The sequence below is a fragment of the Sipha flava genome, unplaced genomic scaffold (genome assembly GCF_003268045.1).
Source record: "Sipha flava isolate LNK unplaced genomic scaffold, YSA_version1 331_pilon_pilon, whole genome shotgun sequence".
Taxonomy (NCBI): Eukaryota; Metazoa; Arthropoda; class Insecta; order Hemiptera; family Aphididae; genus Sipha; species Sipha flava.
The window spans coordinates 11,646-26,230 of NW_020273021.1; the positions used below are offsets into that span (position 1 = coordinate 11,646).

General features: G+C 28.7%; 2 protein-coding genes across 4 annotated transcripts; one reads left to right on the plus strand and one right to left on the minus strand.

Annotated features, from left to right (window-relative positions):
* Nucleotides 1–5,406: 5,406 nt before the first annotated feature.
* Nucleotides 5,407–7,958, minus strand: LOC112687097 (probable glutamine--tRNA ligase). Of its 2 annotated transcripts, XM_025559647.1 has the most exons (3): nucleotides 7,868–7,958; nucleotides 6,937–7,808; nucleotides 5,407–6,869 (listed from the first exon to the last, which is right to left on the minus strand). In XM_025559647.1, exons 2-3 carry the CDS (start codon nucleotides 7,797–7,799, stop codon nucleotides 5,450–5,452), a joined length of 2,283 nt encoding a protein of 760 aa, XP_025415432.1. In that variant the 5' UTR covers nucleotides 7,800–7,808; nucleotides 7,868–7,958; the 3' UTR covers nucleotides 5,407–5,449. The 2 variants fall into 2 exon arrangements, with proteins under 2 accessions (XP_025415432.1, XP_025415431.1); XM_025559646.1 differs by lacking the exon at nucleotides 7,868–7,958 and having other exon boundaries at nucleotides 6,937–7,820.
* Nucleotides 7,959–10,001: 2,043 nt separating this feature from the next.
* On the plus strand, nucleotides 10,002–13,381 carry LOC112687098 (zinc finger protein 271-like). 2 transcript variants are annotated; one of them, XM_025559649.1, is made up of 4 exons: nucleotides 10,002–10,607; nucleotides 10,879–10,942; nucleotides 11,511–11,689; nucleotides 12,114–13,381. In XM_025559649.1, exon 4 carries the CDS (start codon nucleotides 12,118–12,120, stop codon nucleotides 12,952–12,954), a length of 837 nt encoding a protein of 278 aa, XP_025415434.1. In that variant the 5' UTR covers nucleotides 10,002–10,607; nucleotides 10,879–10,942; nucleotides 11,511–11,689; nucleotides 12,114–12,117; the 3' UTR covers nucleotides 12,955–13,381. The 2 variants fall into 2 exon arrangements, with proteins under 2 accessions (XP_025415434.1, XP_025415433.1); XM_025559648.1 differs by lacking the exon at nucleotides 10,879–10,942.
* The last annotated feature ends 1,204 nt before the right edge of the window (nucleotides 13,382–14,585 follow it).

Here is a 14,585-nt window from a genome sequence, read left to right on the forward strand (position 1 = left end):
CCCGTCAGTAATGGCGTCCACGGGCCGATGACGCGCCGATCGAAAATTCTCGAACATCACATCGAGTGCTCCAGTTAACACGAAATGCTATCATTTGAACGGCGACGTGACACTTCACGAACGATCTCATTTTCAAATTCGAATTATTATATAAACCGCTCAAAACAAATTTACCCGTAACGTCCAACGCACTTGTGTGGGAACAGTGAAAACTAAATATGTTTAAATGTTTATGCGTCGTGCAAGGAGGTCGTGATATGTATTTAAGGTTTAACCGAAAGTTTATGTTTTGTACGGACCGTGGTATACACTTAGGTTTCTGGTTGCGCTGGAAATACGGGGCCAGCGCTCTTGGAAATTTCCACTTTACTACACGGTGTTATAGGGATTTCCATTTTACCGCCCGCCTCTATGGGATTCCCATCTTACCGTCCGCTGGACGGGTAAACGTGACATTCCAACGCTTCGACCGTGGTATAGTTGTTAGTATACTTTGTTAGTATACTTTTCTATGGTCGATAACCAAACTTTCAGTACAGGTGTGACAAATATGTTATTCCTAGAGAGTCATGTTTTAATTTCGATTACCTTTGTGTTTATCATTTCGATTTCTACGTTTGTATAGTACTTACGAGTGTAACGAGAACTTTGAATGGCTGATGAAATTATTTTTTGGGATGAAAGTAATTCAACAGCGGACGATCCTATAAGTAAGGGAGCTGGTTTTGGAATTTTTCAAGATTATCGTGGAAAATTGAATGCTCTGCAAACGTTTTCGAAGCCTATAATAATACACAAAAAATAGTAAGATAATGATATATATTGAAATAATAGTCTTGAAAGATTCTTCCGATCTCGTCAAACATTTCCGTTCTCTCTTAAAATAACAATTATGTACCGTCACCATAATAACGCACATTCACAAAAAGAAAAAATTGATCTTGAATCATCGTTATTGATATACCTAAGTTATTTTGAGTATTATAATTTTTGTTAAAATTAAGGCTTTTAAGTTTATTATTAGTGCTTTTTCATATGCAAAAATTTACATTCCAATGGTCGTCAACATTTAACACAAAGAATTTCAATTAATTTTTTTTTTTGAAACGTAATATAATATACTGTATAAAATGGTTAAATTAACATGTTTTATTTGATAAGAAAAAATAAATAACCAGTGTTGTACATTATCTAGATGATTTATCTAGATAAAAACATTAATCTTTTTATCTTATCTAGATAATAATAATTTGAAGTATCTTTTTATCCGTCTTTTTAAATAAAATGGTTATCTAAGATAAATTATCTAGAGTGTTTTGAAAAAATCATTTTTTTGTGTGAGAAATGAAACGAGGAATAATCAACACTTAGTATTACCGTTTGTACCGTATGTTTAAATTTTAAATAGGGTGAAGTAAAGTATTTCCGTGACATAGGCAATTTTACGATATTATTTGTTGAACGTATAATGTGATACCCTATTACACGATCGACTAGAAAATTACATCGATCCTTAAAAATAGTCATTTTAAATAATAGGGAATTATGTTATGCGTTTAACAAATAATTTCACGAAAATGCCTATTCCACGAAAATACCTCTCTTTACCTTATACATAGTCTATAAACGAAGAAAAGGTATTGTATTATTATTATATATATATATTTATAGTTATTTTATAGTTTTGTGTAAGAAATGGGTAGACAACCTGGCTATTGATATAGATAGGTATACATGAAACTCATTTCTATTGGTATTTATATTAAGTGTGCCGTAATTATATCCAGTTTCACGGTAGGGAAAATGGACTTAGTACGCGCCTGGTAAGGAGTCATGAGTCCCAAAAGAAACTTTTGAACAATTTAATGGGTGCAATTAGAGAAAAACAGATTGTAAATATACAATTTAGGTTTAACAAATGCGGAATTATATCCATGAATAGGGATTCGGTTTTAAATATGTTGGGTACCTGAAGATGGACCTAATTGAACTAATTCTGATGGCGAAATAATTAATGATTCATTGGTATCAGTTCTTAAAGAAATGCGATACTCTTCCTCTAATCAACAAAAGACAAGAAAAAAACGTTAGCGACTTGATATTCAATCTGGCCAGAGTATTAAATTAAAAGAGAACAGTGATGAAAGTACTAGAGGTGATAATGAAACGGACGAAGACGAAATTGTTTTAAGTAATGACGAAAATAATTGTTTAAACGATGAATATGATGTAATGCACATAGAATCAGATTGGAATAGATCAGATGAAGACAACGAATCACAAACGACTGAGTTATTAAGCAATGCTACAAACCTAATAGGTGTTATTCATTTAGTAAACTTAATGTTAATGAATGGCTTGTTGGTGACTTTAAACATTTTTCAGAATTAAAACAATGTTCATTAAAGAATATTAAATTTATTGGAAATATTTTAAAGCTAAAAGAAAAAAAAGTCTATGGGTCTTTTTTAAAATATCGCTCTACAAAATTAGATTTTGGAAAGATTTTTATTTTTCCTGAAAAAGAAGACCTATGTTGGTTATACATTCAAAACATAATAGGCATAGTAAAGCATCCTAAACGTCAAAAACGGGGGGACATGAAGTTTAAAGTGAACTACAATAAATGGTTAAAAGTACCTATTAACTATTTTATACTCGTAATTTTAATTTTATTTTAAGCTCAAATTATAAACAAGACTGATTTCACAAAGGAATGACTTTTTTTTATTTTCTTTTTTTACTATATCTATTACAATTAATTGTTTTATATTTTATTATAACACCTAATATTTTATATAATGTTAATACGTTTTTTTTTAAATATAAATTAAGTTCCTATTCACCCGTCTTACTTTATAAAAGGATTATCAATAATTTCTTAACTGTGTTCCTATTCACCCCATTGCCGGGTGAATAGGAATACGTTTTTGCAAAAATATATAAAAATAACTATTGAACTTAAATTGTATAATTGATTCTAAATATAATCATGTCTATGTGGATTTTCTTTAACAGTTTTCAGAATATGGATTCTATGAAAATTGCGTGTACTATCTTAAAAAAACTGTTAAAACCATTCCTATTCACCCCATTTTACGGTATTTAAGTACATCATAATCTAATTATTATTTCACTGTCGGTATAGTGTTAAAGTATACCTATATTGTTCTGTATTCTTCCGTACCAGAGACTACGAAGGACATCAAATCACCATATCCAACTTCCCTTTATTTCTTGAAATATTGTTAAAATGCATTTTTACCATTAACAAAAATTTGTTTTATTCGTCATCGAAGTCATTCACCATATAGTAGTGACGCACACAGGATTTTTTTTCGGTGGAGGGGGTTTAAGTTAAAAATATAACACATTTTACAATTAACAAAATTATGCAAATCCTTAATATATTTTTACTTAAATAATAGCATTGATAATAGAATAGACTATTCTATAATCAATGATACTAGGTATTCAATACTAGCTCTTCATATTTCAAACTTGTAAAATTTGTAAATTTTAACCTAGACATCGGAGAAAATTTCGGGGGGGGGGGGGTTTACAACTCCTTAACCCCCCCTCCCCCCTCGTGCGCCAATGTCATATAGAATTGGACTGGTTCTGCATCAAAGTATGCGTATTATTGCAATATAGTAAGTTACAACATAAACTATTACCAATGGGTACATCTAATTAAATTGAGTTTGTTTATAAGATTTATTATAATTTTTTTGTTATTAGTGGTACCTTTAGAAAGTTTACTGTTTAGAAATATTTTACTTGGAGCAAAATTGCAAGAATCTAAAACTGAGAAACTAATTTGTCTTGACTAAATCAAATAGTTTTATACTACACTTCTTCTTCAGCTTTTAAAGGCCGTTAAGACTCATCACTGCTCTACACAGCCTCCTCCATTTCTCTGTATCACTCGCCTACTCCTCCGGGTTTTCAACCCCTAGTATTTGGAAATTCTGGTTGGGCTCGTCTATCCACCTTTTCTTCGGTCTGCCAGCGGTCTTTTGCCTTCTGGTTTCCAGTTAAGCGCATCCTTCATTATGCCATTGGCCCTCCATACGTGTCCAAGCCAGCTCAATTTCCTTCCTTTAAGTGTTTGTATTATGTCTTCTTCTCCCCACAGGTCTTTAATTTCCTTATTGGATTTTATTTCATATTCACCTGTTTGGTCATTTTTTTTAGGACCAAAAATGCGTCGTAGGAATTTCCTTTCAAGGACTGCCAGTTTTCTTTCGTCCTCTTTTGACGTTGGCCACGTTTCGCATGCGTATAGAATTAGTGGTCTTACTAAAACCTTGTATAATCACATTTTTGATTTCTTTGATAATAATTTGTACTTAAAGGTTTTCTGTAGCGCGAAATAACACTTGTTTCCAGCTTTAATTCTCGTTTTTATTTCCTCGTGGTAATTATTGCGACTACTAATTACTAACTACTAAGTTCACTAGCTACTATTATATTCAATTAATTGTAATCGCAAGTTTCAATCAGTGAATTTAACTCGCAATGAGTTACATAGGTATTTATTTATTGACATAGTTATGTTAATAAATTTACTATTTCCATACCTATGATAATATGTTATAATTATACCTAAGTCTTAGACAACGTAATCGACATCACTTTTAATGTTTCTTCAACACATATTTATATATAACTAATTATAATATGCAATTCATAATATATTAGTATACACATTAAAGTCTAATAAAATTATTATTATTCCATTTTACCACATATTATACACAAACGAATCATCATGTTTAACATAAAAAGTATTGAAAATTAAAAAATGCTCAATAAAGATGAATAATTTAATCTAAAAATAAGGGCTACATTGACTTTGACATTTAACTCAACATTACAGCATATCAAAACTATATAATAATTTGATTAATTCTAATTCTTATCAAAATCTTTTTTAAATGTATTTGAGTAAATCTCTCAACATATTTCATACATATATGAAGTTTATGATTTCTGTTACTTTTAAAACGAAATGTAATTAAATTATTATTATATTATTATCAGTTATTATTAATTTAATTTTTTTTTATTTCACAGAGAAAATAATATGCATATTCTCATTCACCATAACACAAGAATAGTTACTCAAAATAATATATATTATCAACAGTATTTTTATTTTACTTTTTTTTATATTTCAAGAAAATCCTTAATTTAAACATAAAGTAAATTTGGTAGAGGTGTTAAATTACGCATATAGTTTTTATTAATAAGTATGGACTTTTATTGATATGATGTTAAAATAATAGATAAAATTATTTAACTGCCAAACAATGAAGTTATAAGCTCATTAAAATATATTTTGTATATAAATATAATTTTTTTATAAGTACAATTTGATCAAACATAAACATTAAAAAATAATTGACCAAATATAGATTTATTTCAAACTGAATTAACAACAAAATCATTTAGAAGAACCATCTTTCAATGAAATTGTTCTATTAAACACTAATTTAGTATCATTAGAATCAAAATCGACACAAAAATATCCTAACCTTTCAAATTGATAATTTGTTAGCACAGGTGATTTCAATATCATTTTATCAGCATAAGCATTGACTATTCTTAATGAATTTGGATTGATATCACTAAGATAACCATCTGGCACTTGATTGACATCTTCTGGATTTTTATGCATAAATAAACGGTCATATAATCTTACTTCTATCTCAATTGGATTTGAAACCCAATGAATAAATGCTTTTGGTTTTGGTGCTGTTTTGACATCTGCTGCCTCAACATGAATTTCTTCTATTGTTGTCCCAACAGTTTTTACTTTAACTACTTTGATTACAATTCCTGCATATCGTAAACCAACTGGTTGATCAACTGTTAGGCGACGATAATCTTTATCTGCATTCAGGCTAAAATCACTGGATTCAATGTACAACACTGATGAAAACGCAATATCGTGCCAGCCTCTATCTGGATCACTAGGAAAATCAGGAACACTTAACGAGTTTTCCTTATTCAAGCTTTCAAAATTAGTAATTATAATTTTTAAAGGCTCTAATGCTACCATGGTTCTGGAAGCTGTAAGATTCAAATAATCTTGAACTTCTGATTCCAACATTTGAGGATCAACTATAGCTTGAGCACCAGTTACACCCATACGAGCACAAAATGAATTAATAGACTTTGCAGGAAAACCTCTACGTCGCAGTGCAGTTAAAGTAAATAGTCTTGGATCATCCCAATCACTAACAATTTTGTTTTCAATTAATTTGCCAATTTTTCGTTTAGATACCACTGTGTAGTTCATATTGAGTCTACCATACTCCCATTGTACAGGACAATAAAGATCTAGGGAATTGCAGAGCCAATAATATGTAGATCTGCGATTCTGAAACTCTTTAGTGCATAGAGAATGAGTGATATTTTCAATAGAATCACAAAGGCAATGTGTATAATCATAGGTAGGATATATACACCATTTGTCTTTGGTACGATGGTGAGGCAAAAATTTTATGCGATAAGCAACTGGATCTTGTTTTCCTTCTTCAAGTGTGACTTTCATTCTTAATGTAGCTTCGCCCTCATCAAATATTCCATTTTTCATATCATTCAGTAATGATAAGTTTTCTTCTATTGGACGATTACGCCACGGAGATGGTGGTGGATTGAATCCTTGCATGTCTTGCTGTTTTTGATGACACACATAGGCTAAACCTTTTTTTGTTAAGGAAATAGCCCAAATGTACAACTGATCAAAGTAATCTGATGAATGCGTAATTCTACAGGGTTTATATCCTAACCATTCTACCATATCTTTGATGCCAGAAAAAAACTTTTCTTCTTCTTTCTCAGGATTTGTATCGTCATACCTAAAAATAATTACAAAATGAGTATAAGATAAAAAATAAGATAATTGTATCAGCAATATAACCATACCTAAGAATACATTCACCATTAAAAGCTTTAGCGAACCCAAAATTAATGTTGATAGCCTTTGCATGACCTACGTGTAAAATTCCATTGGGTTCTGGAGGGAATCTAGTAATAATTTTACCACCAGTTTCTTTAATATGCTTTGCTAATAACATCTCTGTATTTTTTGTAACAACGTAACCATCAGTTTTAAAATTTTCCCCTGGCTTATGGAAATCTACTTTAGTCATTACTTCTTCAATGGACATTGGTGTATAAACAAGAACTTTTTTTTCAACTGCTTTGATTTCTTTTACTTTTTTCTGTTTTTGAACAGGAGCTAAATCACCTTCAGTTTTAGCACCTAAAATTCCCAAAATTTGTTTGTCAACTTCATTTTTTATTGCTTTACCATCAGCCCATGTCAGTTGTTTTCTAACTTCTTGCATAAGATTTCCAATATTAAATTTATACCTTTTTTCCAAGAGTTCATTTTTGTTTTCATTTATAATGGATTGAACAACTTCTTTTATTTCTTCTGGAGTAACAATAATGCCAACACCACATGATTTTTCCAACGCTAATAAATCTATACTTTCAGATATTGATGAACGTAAAAACTCTAAACTACAATCGATTCTTTGAGTAGTATCTAATTTGTTTTCTGATATATATTTAATAATTAATTCCAAATGTTTAAAATCCTGGGTTTTTAATTTGGAAGCTAAGTGGTACAATAAGGTTCCATAGTTAGCCAATGGTTGATTAGTTATTAAAAATTCACTAATGACATTTTTCAAATTGGTAGTTAAATTTTTGTTTTTTAATGTTTCCTTAGCTTTAGCTTCAGAAAGTCCTATAGATACAAACAATTCCAAATCAGACATCTTCTATTTCTGAAAAAAAAAAAAAAATATATTTTAACTGATTTTGAAAATATAATAATATTTATTACCAATTTCTACTTGAAGACTTTGAATATCTTTAGTTCTAATCAAAGCACTAGAAACAATTCCTATTGGAGTGTGTAGATCTTCAACAGCAATATGGTTATATGCTCCAGTTGTTGACAAAAATGTAGCTTTCACTTTGGAATTATCATATAATATTGCAGTAAACGGTTTACCTACAAAGTTACACAATTTATTAAAATATTACACGAAATAAATTACAATTTTCAAAAAAAATTTAACTAATTTTTATCAGATACCTTACACTATTATTATACTTTGGTTCAAAATCTAAAAAACAACCCTATGTAAGTAGCTATTATATTATTAATTAATAAAAGTACAGTTGAATAACAAATTTCTAAATTGTCTATACACCAACGTTTTAGAATTAATCGTAGAAAAAATCATCAGATTTTTTAATTTTTATATATATATATATATATATTAAATTTTTTAATTTAAATTATAATATATTATTTTTATATATAAACTTGCTTAGAAAAGTAATAGCTATATATTATTGAAATTTGTTATAATTTCTATTAATTCTACCATAAAAATTTAATTTATTACAAAAGAAGTGGAATTATAAATTTATCATTTAATCATGCACATGTTTGTTTCCGACTACGACCTTATTCTGATTGGCTATTAGAAAACTTATAAAATTGCATGAAAATATGACTCTAAACCGATATGAAAATCGGGTATCTAGAGTGGTAAACATGATTAATCGATTAATGCTCACTGTCAATTATCAGAAACACAGTAGATATTGTAAAAAAACTAAAATAAATAATTAGTCTGGAGTATTATTAAATTTGTAAATTACGACTAGTTTCGAATTAAAAATTCTTCATCAGGTACCTATAAACAAGGTAAATAAAATTACAACTGAATATGAAAAAAACAGGAAGGAATTAACAGAAAAAAATTGGTAATTTTACATAGTAATAATCAGGGCTCAGGAGCTAAGCATTTGCTTATTTTTATGGATTGACTTAAAATGTAACAAAGTTCTATAGAAGTGTATTTCAAGTTATAACACATACAATTATGAAATTTGAAAGTGCTTTTTTTTTGCTTAGGTATTTCAGCAATTTTTCAAAAAAATGCTTATTTCCAATTTTTCTGATTATATTTGCTTATTAAATCAGTTTTTGTACATTTTTATAGTTTTCAACTGAAAAGTCGTTTTTTGATAGAATTAAAATTAAAATTAATTCTTATCTACGTTGTCATGTAGTTTGTTGACGTCCAAGACATCGTTGTAGGGTTAACAAAGATATTCCAACGCTGAAAATAGAACTGAGTGTCAAACGTCAGAATGATCAAGAACAGAGAGAACAGTTTACATTTTATTTTTCAGAAAATCTCTTAGAAAATCCATAAAACCCTTAGTCTTGAAAGTGAAGATTTATTTTTATTTTGTTTGATATTTTAGTTAGAATTTTAGTTTTTTTTTTTAATAAATATTTTTGCTTGATTTTAAATTTTTTAAATGCTTATTTTAGTGTTTATAATATTTTTAAATGCTTATTTTAATGATTTTAAGTGCTATAAGTCCTGAACTCTGGTAATAATTAATTAAATAAGAAAGATCGTTTAAAATTAGTTCTTATTAGACATTAATAATATTTTTATTAAATATTAAGTACCTTGGTCATTATTATTTATTATTATCTAAAATGTAAATTGATCTAAGATATTATTTATAAAAAATATTATTAAAATAACTTTATTTCATTACATACATGTACGAACTCTTCTAAAATGAATTAATGTTATTTTAGATATTTCTAATGTCTGTACCGATACATAAAAATGTAGTGCCTACATCATAGTTATTTTTTAAAATACGTTAACAAAATTTGAATCGGTGGCGGTACTTATTTATTTGAATAGGTACATTTGTTTTAACATTTTTCTATACTATTTGTTCGTTTATTTATAAATATATTAATTCACGAGCGTTGACCATTTAAATGATTTTAAATTTTTATTTTACATTTTATTGTTTGAGAATAATTCGCTTTGCCTCAAGACGGGTGGCCGAATAGTACTTGCCTTCGAGTTTTGCGATGACAGCGAGGAATCGTTCTCTCAAAAAACTGGCTGCACTCTGCTGTTGCGTGTCCATATGCAAACGAACGGAAAACGGTCGGAACGAGCACTTATCACGGGCACGTTGTCAACAGGCAGTCGGTGAGAGTACGCGGGGAAAGAGCGAGAGGAGTGAAAGAACGACGTTCAACCTCCGTCGGACTGGAGCCGTTCTGAGATAGGCGGCGGCACTCGGCTCTGCGTGGGCAACACGGCACTGAAGTTGGTAACGAGTTCCGGTCGAAGACTTACGCGCACGCGCACTGCACGTACACGAACACACACATACGTGCGCGCGCGAGCCCGAGCCGCTCGTGTTGTACACAACAATAACACAATATATTCTTGTTGTAGTCTCGTTTCACGTCGCTACCTGTTAAGAATATTGTAATCGTTCTCGTTATTGGTGTCCTCGTCGCCGCGATCATCGTCGTTTGTGCAAGTTCGACTCGCACCCGATCGTCATGACCAATGTCCCCGGCGGGTATCCGGCCGCGACGTCGTCGACCACTGTTCGAACAGTCCCTCCGCACGTCGGTTAAGGGCATCGATATGAATACGTTTATCTCGTGACCATCAACCGAACGGACGGGAAAAAAAATAAAATAAATATCGAAAAACATGCGATGCACGGATGAGGTACGTTCCCAACTTTGACTGCTCGTCCATATCGCGACAACAATATTAAAAATATTCCACTTGAACCGTACATGCATTGTATACACATTGTATATTGTATGTAACGTTTTGCTCGGTGACTACTTTACGTCGAGTTACCGTTGTATTTTATTATTATTATTATTATTGTTGTTGTTGTTGTTGTTGTTGTTGTTGTTCGTTTGACCGTCGGTCGTGATGTGTTTACCCCCTTGCCACGATGTATTGTATATTTTTTCTATTTATTCTATAGATGGTTTATGATTTTTACAAGTCCTAAACTCGATTCGGTTACCGTACACTTTCGATTGGTACAGGTAAGTGAATCCGTAGTTGGATATACATCTATTGCTATTCTTGTACGAATGTTGCGTCCAGTTGAAAGCCATACCCATTTATCTCTTATCATTTTTATACTGTTTGCAAAACTTTAAGTTGTACTTGTTCTTCAAATTCTGGTTCTAATAAAATTTGAACGATTTCGAATACAGTATTCGATGTATGGTTATAAGTTAATTTTACTATTTCGAATTCATAAAATATTACTTATAATTTAAATGATTTCGAATAGATACAATAATAATATTAATAATAATTTGTTTTCCTTATTGGTCAAAAACACTGGCAACTAAGTTCATTATTTATATGAATTATTAGTATTAGTTACAATTAGAAATCACTGATCTTTAATGAAAGCTTCATTTTTTTTTCAATAATATAAACTGTTTATTTTTATAAATTTAACTATTTAGTATCAACATTATCTTTTATTTGATAGAAGCTAAATAAATAATTTAATTATGAATTCTCATTTACATTTAATTATGGTTTTAAGTACTTATTTTTATTTATATTTGTATGAAATTGTTTTTTTCCTGATTTCAGATTAATTAAATAATATAGTATATCATGACAATGATGTACATGAACTTAATCAGCTATTTATGATGAAACTATTTAAAAATTGATCAAAAATCTGACAAATACAAAATTAAATCCAAAACGGCTGCTAAAAATTTGAAGTCTTCGTTAAATGGTAGTTTTGGATCTTTTAGATCAAATAGGTATGTATACTAATTTATTTATTTTACTAAACAACAGTGTTTATTAACAAGAATTTTTAAATGTTAAAATGTTGTACTTCCGTATACAAAATACAAACACACAATGTTTTAATTTGTTATTAAGATATATTTTATAAGAAACTGAGCGCCATGTATAGATATTATTACAATATAGTAATATAAATATTCCTTACTATTTTTTTTAGATACATATAATTAAATTTGTATATTTCTGTAGCTAAGTTTTACTGTAAAAAATAACTTAATAGTTAGTTTCTATATTTTTGCTCTTAAATATAAAGTAATAAATATATATTTCTATGTAGTTTGGAGTTAACTGAAACATATTTAATAATTTGATTTATATTTTATTTTTTGTACATGTATATAGCATATATAGTAACAATTTAAACATTTTTTTCAGTGTTATGATGGGCGATGTGACTGCAGAAAGTCCTCCTGCTGATGAATTAAATAATTCCGGTTCTTCTTCATCATCATCTGATTCTGATGGTGAATCAAGTAGTTCTTGTTCTAGTTCTAGTTCTTCTTCATGTTCTGAGAATCCAAAAGTCCAATGCACTAATTCCAGCTTGCCTGATTGTGATGAAGATATTCCTCAATCAAATGGCCAATCAGATTGGATTGTTTGTCAACTTTGCCTTCACAAGGTTAAAACACATTTACAATTGAAACAACACATGCGCATGCACACTGAACATAAAATACATCGCTGTGCAATTTGTAATAAATCATTTGAACAGGCTACTCGGCTAGAAAAACATATAGCTATACATTGTGGTACAGATTCACAATTTGAGTGTGCAATTTGTGGAAAAGTGTATAAACTTCGTACTCAAATAGTTAGTCACATAGCAGCTCATAAAAAACAAAATGCTGGACGTCGTATATCTTATACTTGTCATATTTGCACTAAAAAGTTTTCAAACAAGTCAAAGCTAAAGGAACATGTATCTGGACATGAAAATGGAACATTACATTCGTGTGATGTTTGTGGTCGAACATTTAAATTAAATTCATATCTTATTGTACACAAAAGAACACATGAGATGAATGTATCTTATACAGGAGATAAACCATTTGTGTGTTCACTGTGCAACAAGTCATTTTTAAGTAAAAGTAACCTAGACCTACACATGTTAGTACATAATTATGTTAAAAAAGCATCATATAGCTGTGACATATGTGGGAAAATATTTATGCGCAAATATAACTATGATGCTCATGTTAAAATACACCAATAGTTTTTAAGTTTTTACTATTTAAGTTATTCTTATTGCAACCTAATTTTTGTAAGCACACAAGCCATTATTATTCATAAAATTTAAATTTTTTTTATTTTTGTGAATTTTTACTATGGAAACAGAGGGCATATCTTTTTATACACACAAACATAAACATTAAAAAAATATATATGTTTTAAGGGTGGCTTTTGAATTAGAATCCTAGGAATTTTCAAAATTATTTGTATGAAATAAAATTGAATGAAATAGAAATTGTCCATCATAATCCTTCATAGAAATATAAGTTTGCGAAACATATAAGTTAATAAAAGAAAATTATTTTAAAAGCATTGCACAAATTCCATTGCTACTGTTAAATGTTTTTATAAGTGTTTTTAATGTAATTATTAAAGATTTTTAGCATAAATCTTATCAGGAAAAAATATATAGTGCATTATTGATTATAATATAAATATTAATAATCAGTGATCATATATATATAAATTCTGTATATTTATGATTTTTAAACCAAAAAACAATATAAGTTTTTTAATTTCAGTACATTTAAATATGTATAAGCAAAAAAAAAAACGGAAATCGTACAAAACTATAATTTATTTAAATGTGTTATTATTTATTTATTTTATTCTTATGTATTATAAATTGTATTTAATTGTGTGTTTTATGTATTATTCAGAGATTATGAACATTTGTTCTTATATAAACAAATTTTTAACAATATTTGTAAATAATTATATAGAAAACAAACCATTTTTAATAGTGATATAAAACAATTATTGTTAAAATGTACGTACGCACAGACACGTGTATAATAGTTACTAATGCCGTACTTTTTATTTGTCTATACGTAAAAAAATTGTCTAATGTTTGTAGATTTTATACTTCTAGTGATATATCTTTTAACCATTCCAAGACAAATATGTCTATTAAACTTATTAATATATTACATGTATTTTAATATGTAATACATACACATGCAATTAAATTATTATATTCTGTGTTTACTATTTATTAACATACTTACAACTTCATAGTTATTTGAGACGAGGAATGCATTCATATATTTAAATAAATGTTGTTTAGTTTTTAAAATGATGTCACATTAATCAAATTATCTTTAAATAAACTAAAAAAGGAATTTGATTTTCAAGTGCTAGAGTTGTATTTTCAACAAATTGCCTTTCTGAAAGTAAATAAAATAAAAGATCCTCGCGGCTTTACTATTAATTGTTTATATAATTTTTTATGAGGTAATTATTAGCTTAACATTCATGAATTGATTTTATAATTAATTTTAGTGTAATAAATGTTTGTTTATCGTGTTACATGTATTATGTTTTGTGTTAATATTTGTGTATTGAAATAATGCAAAAATTACATATTCATGTTGATTTGTTTTATTTTTAGTATTTACTGGGCTTATAAAAATCCGTATGAAATTTAAAACACTGTCACACTTATACTTATGGATTACAATTAATTGATTGTGATACAATTTATAAAATATATATTAAATGGTGTCTTTTGTTTGACTTATTGATAGTTTTATTCAAATTTGAGACTTTTATATTTGTAGTGTGTAGATAAATGGAAAAAAACAATTATATTAATTTCATTATTATAGTAAACAT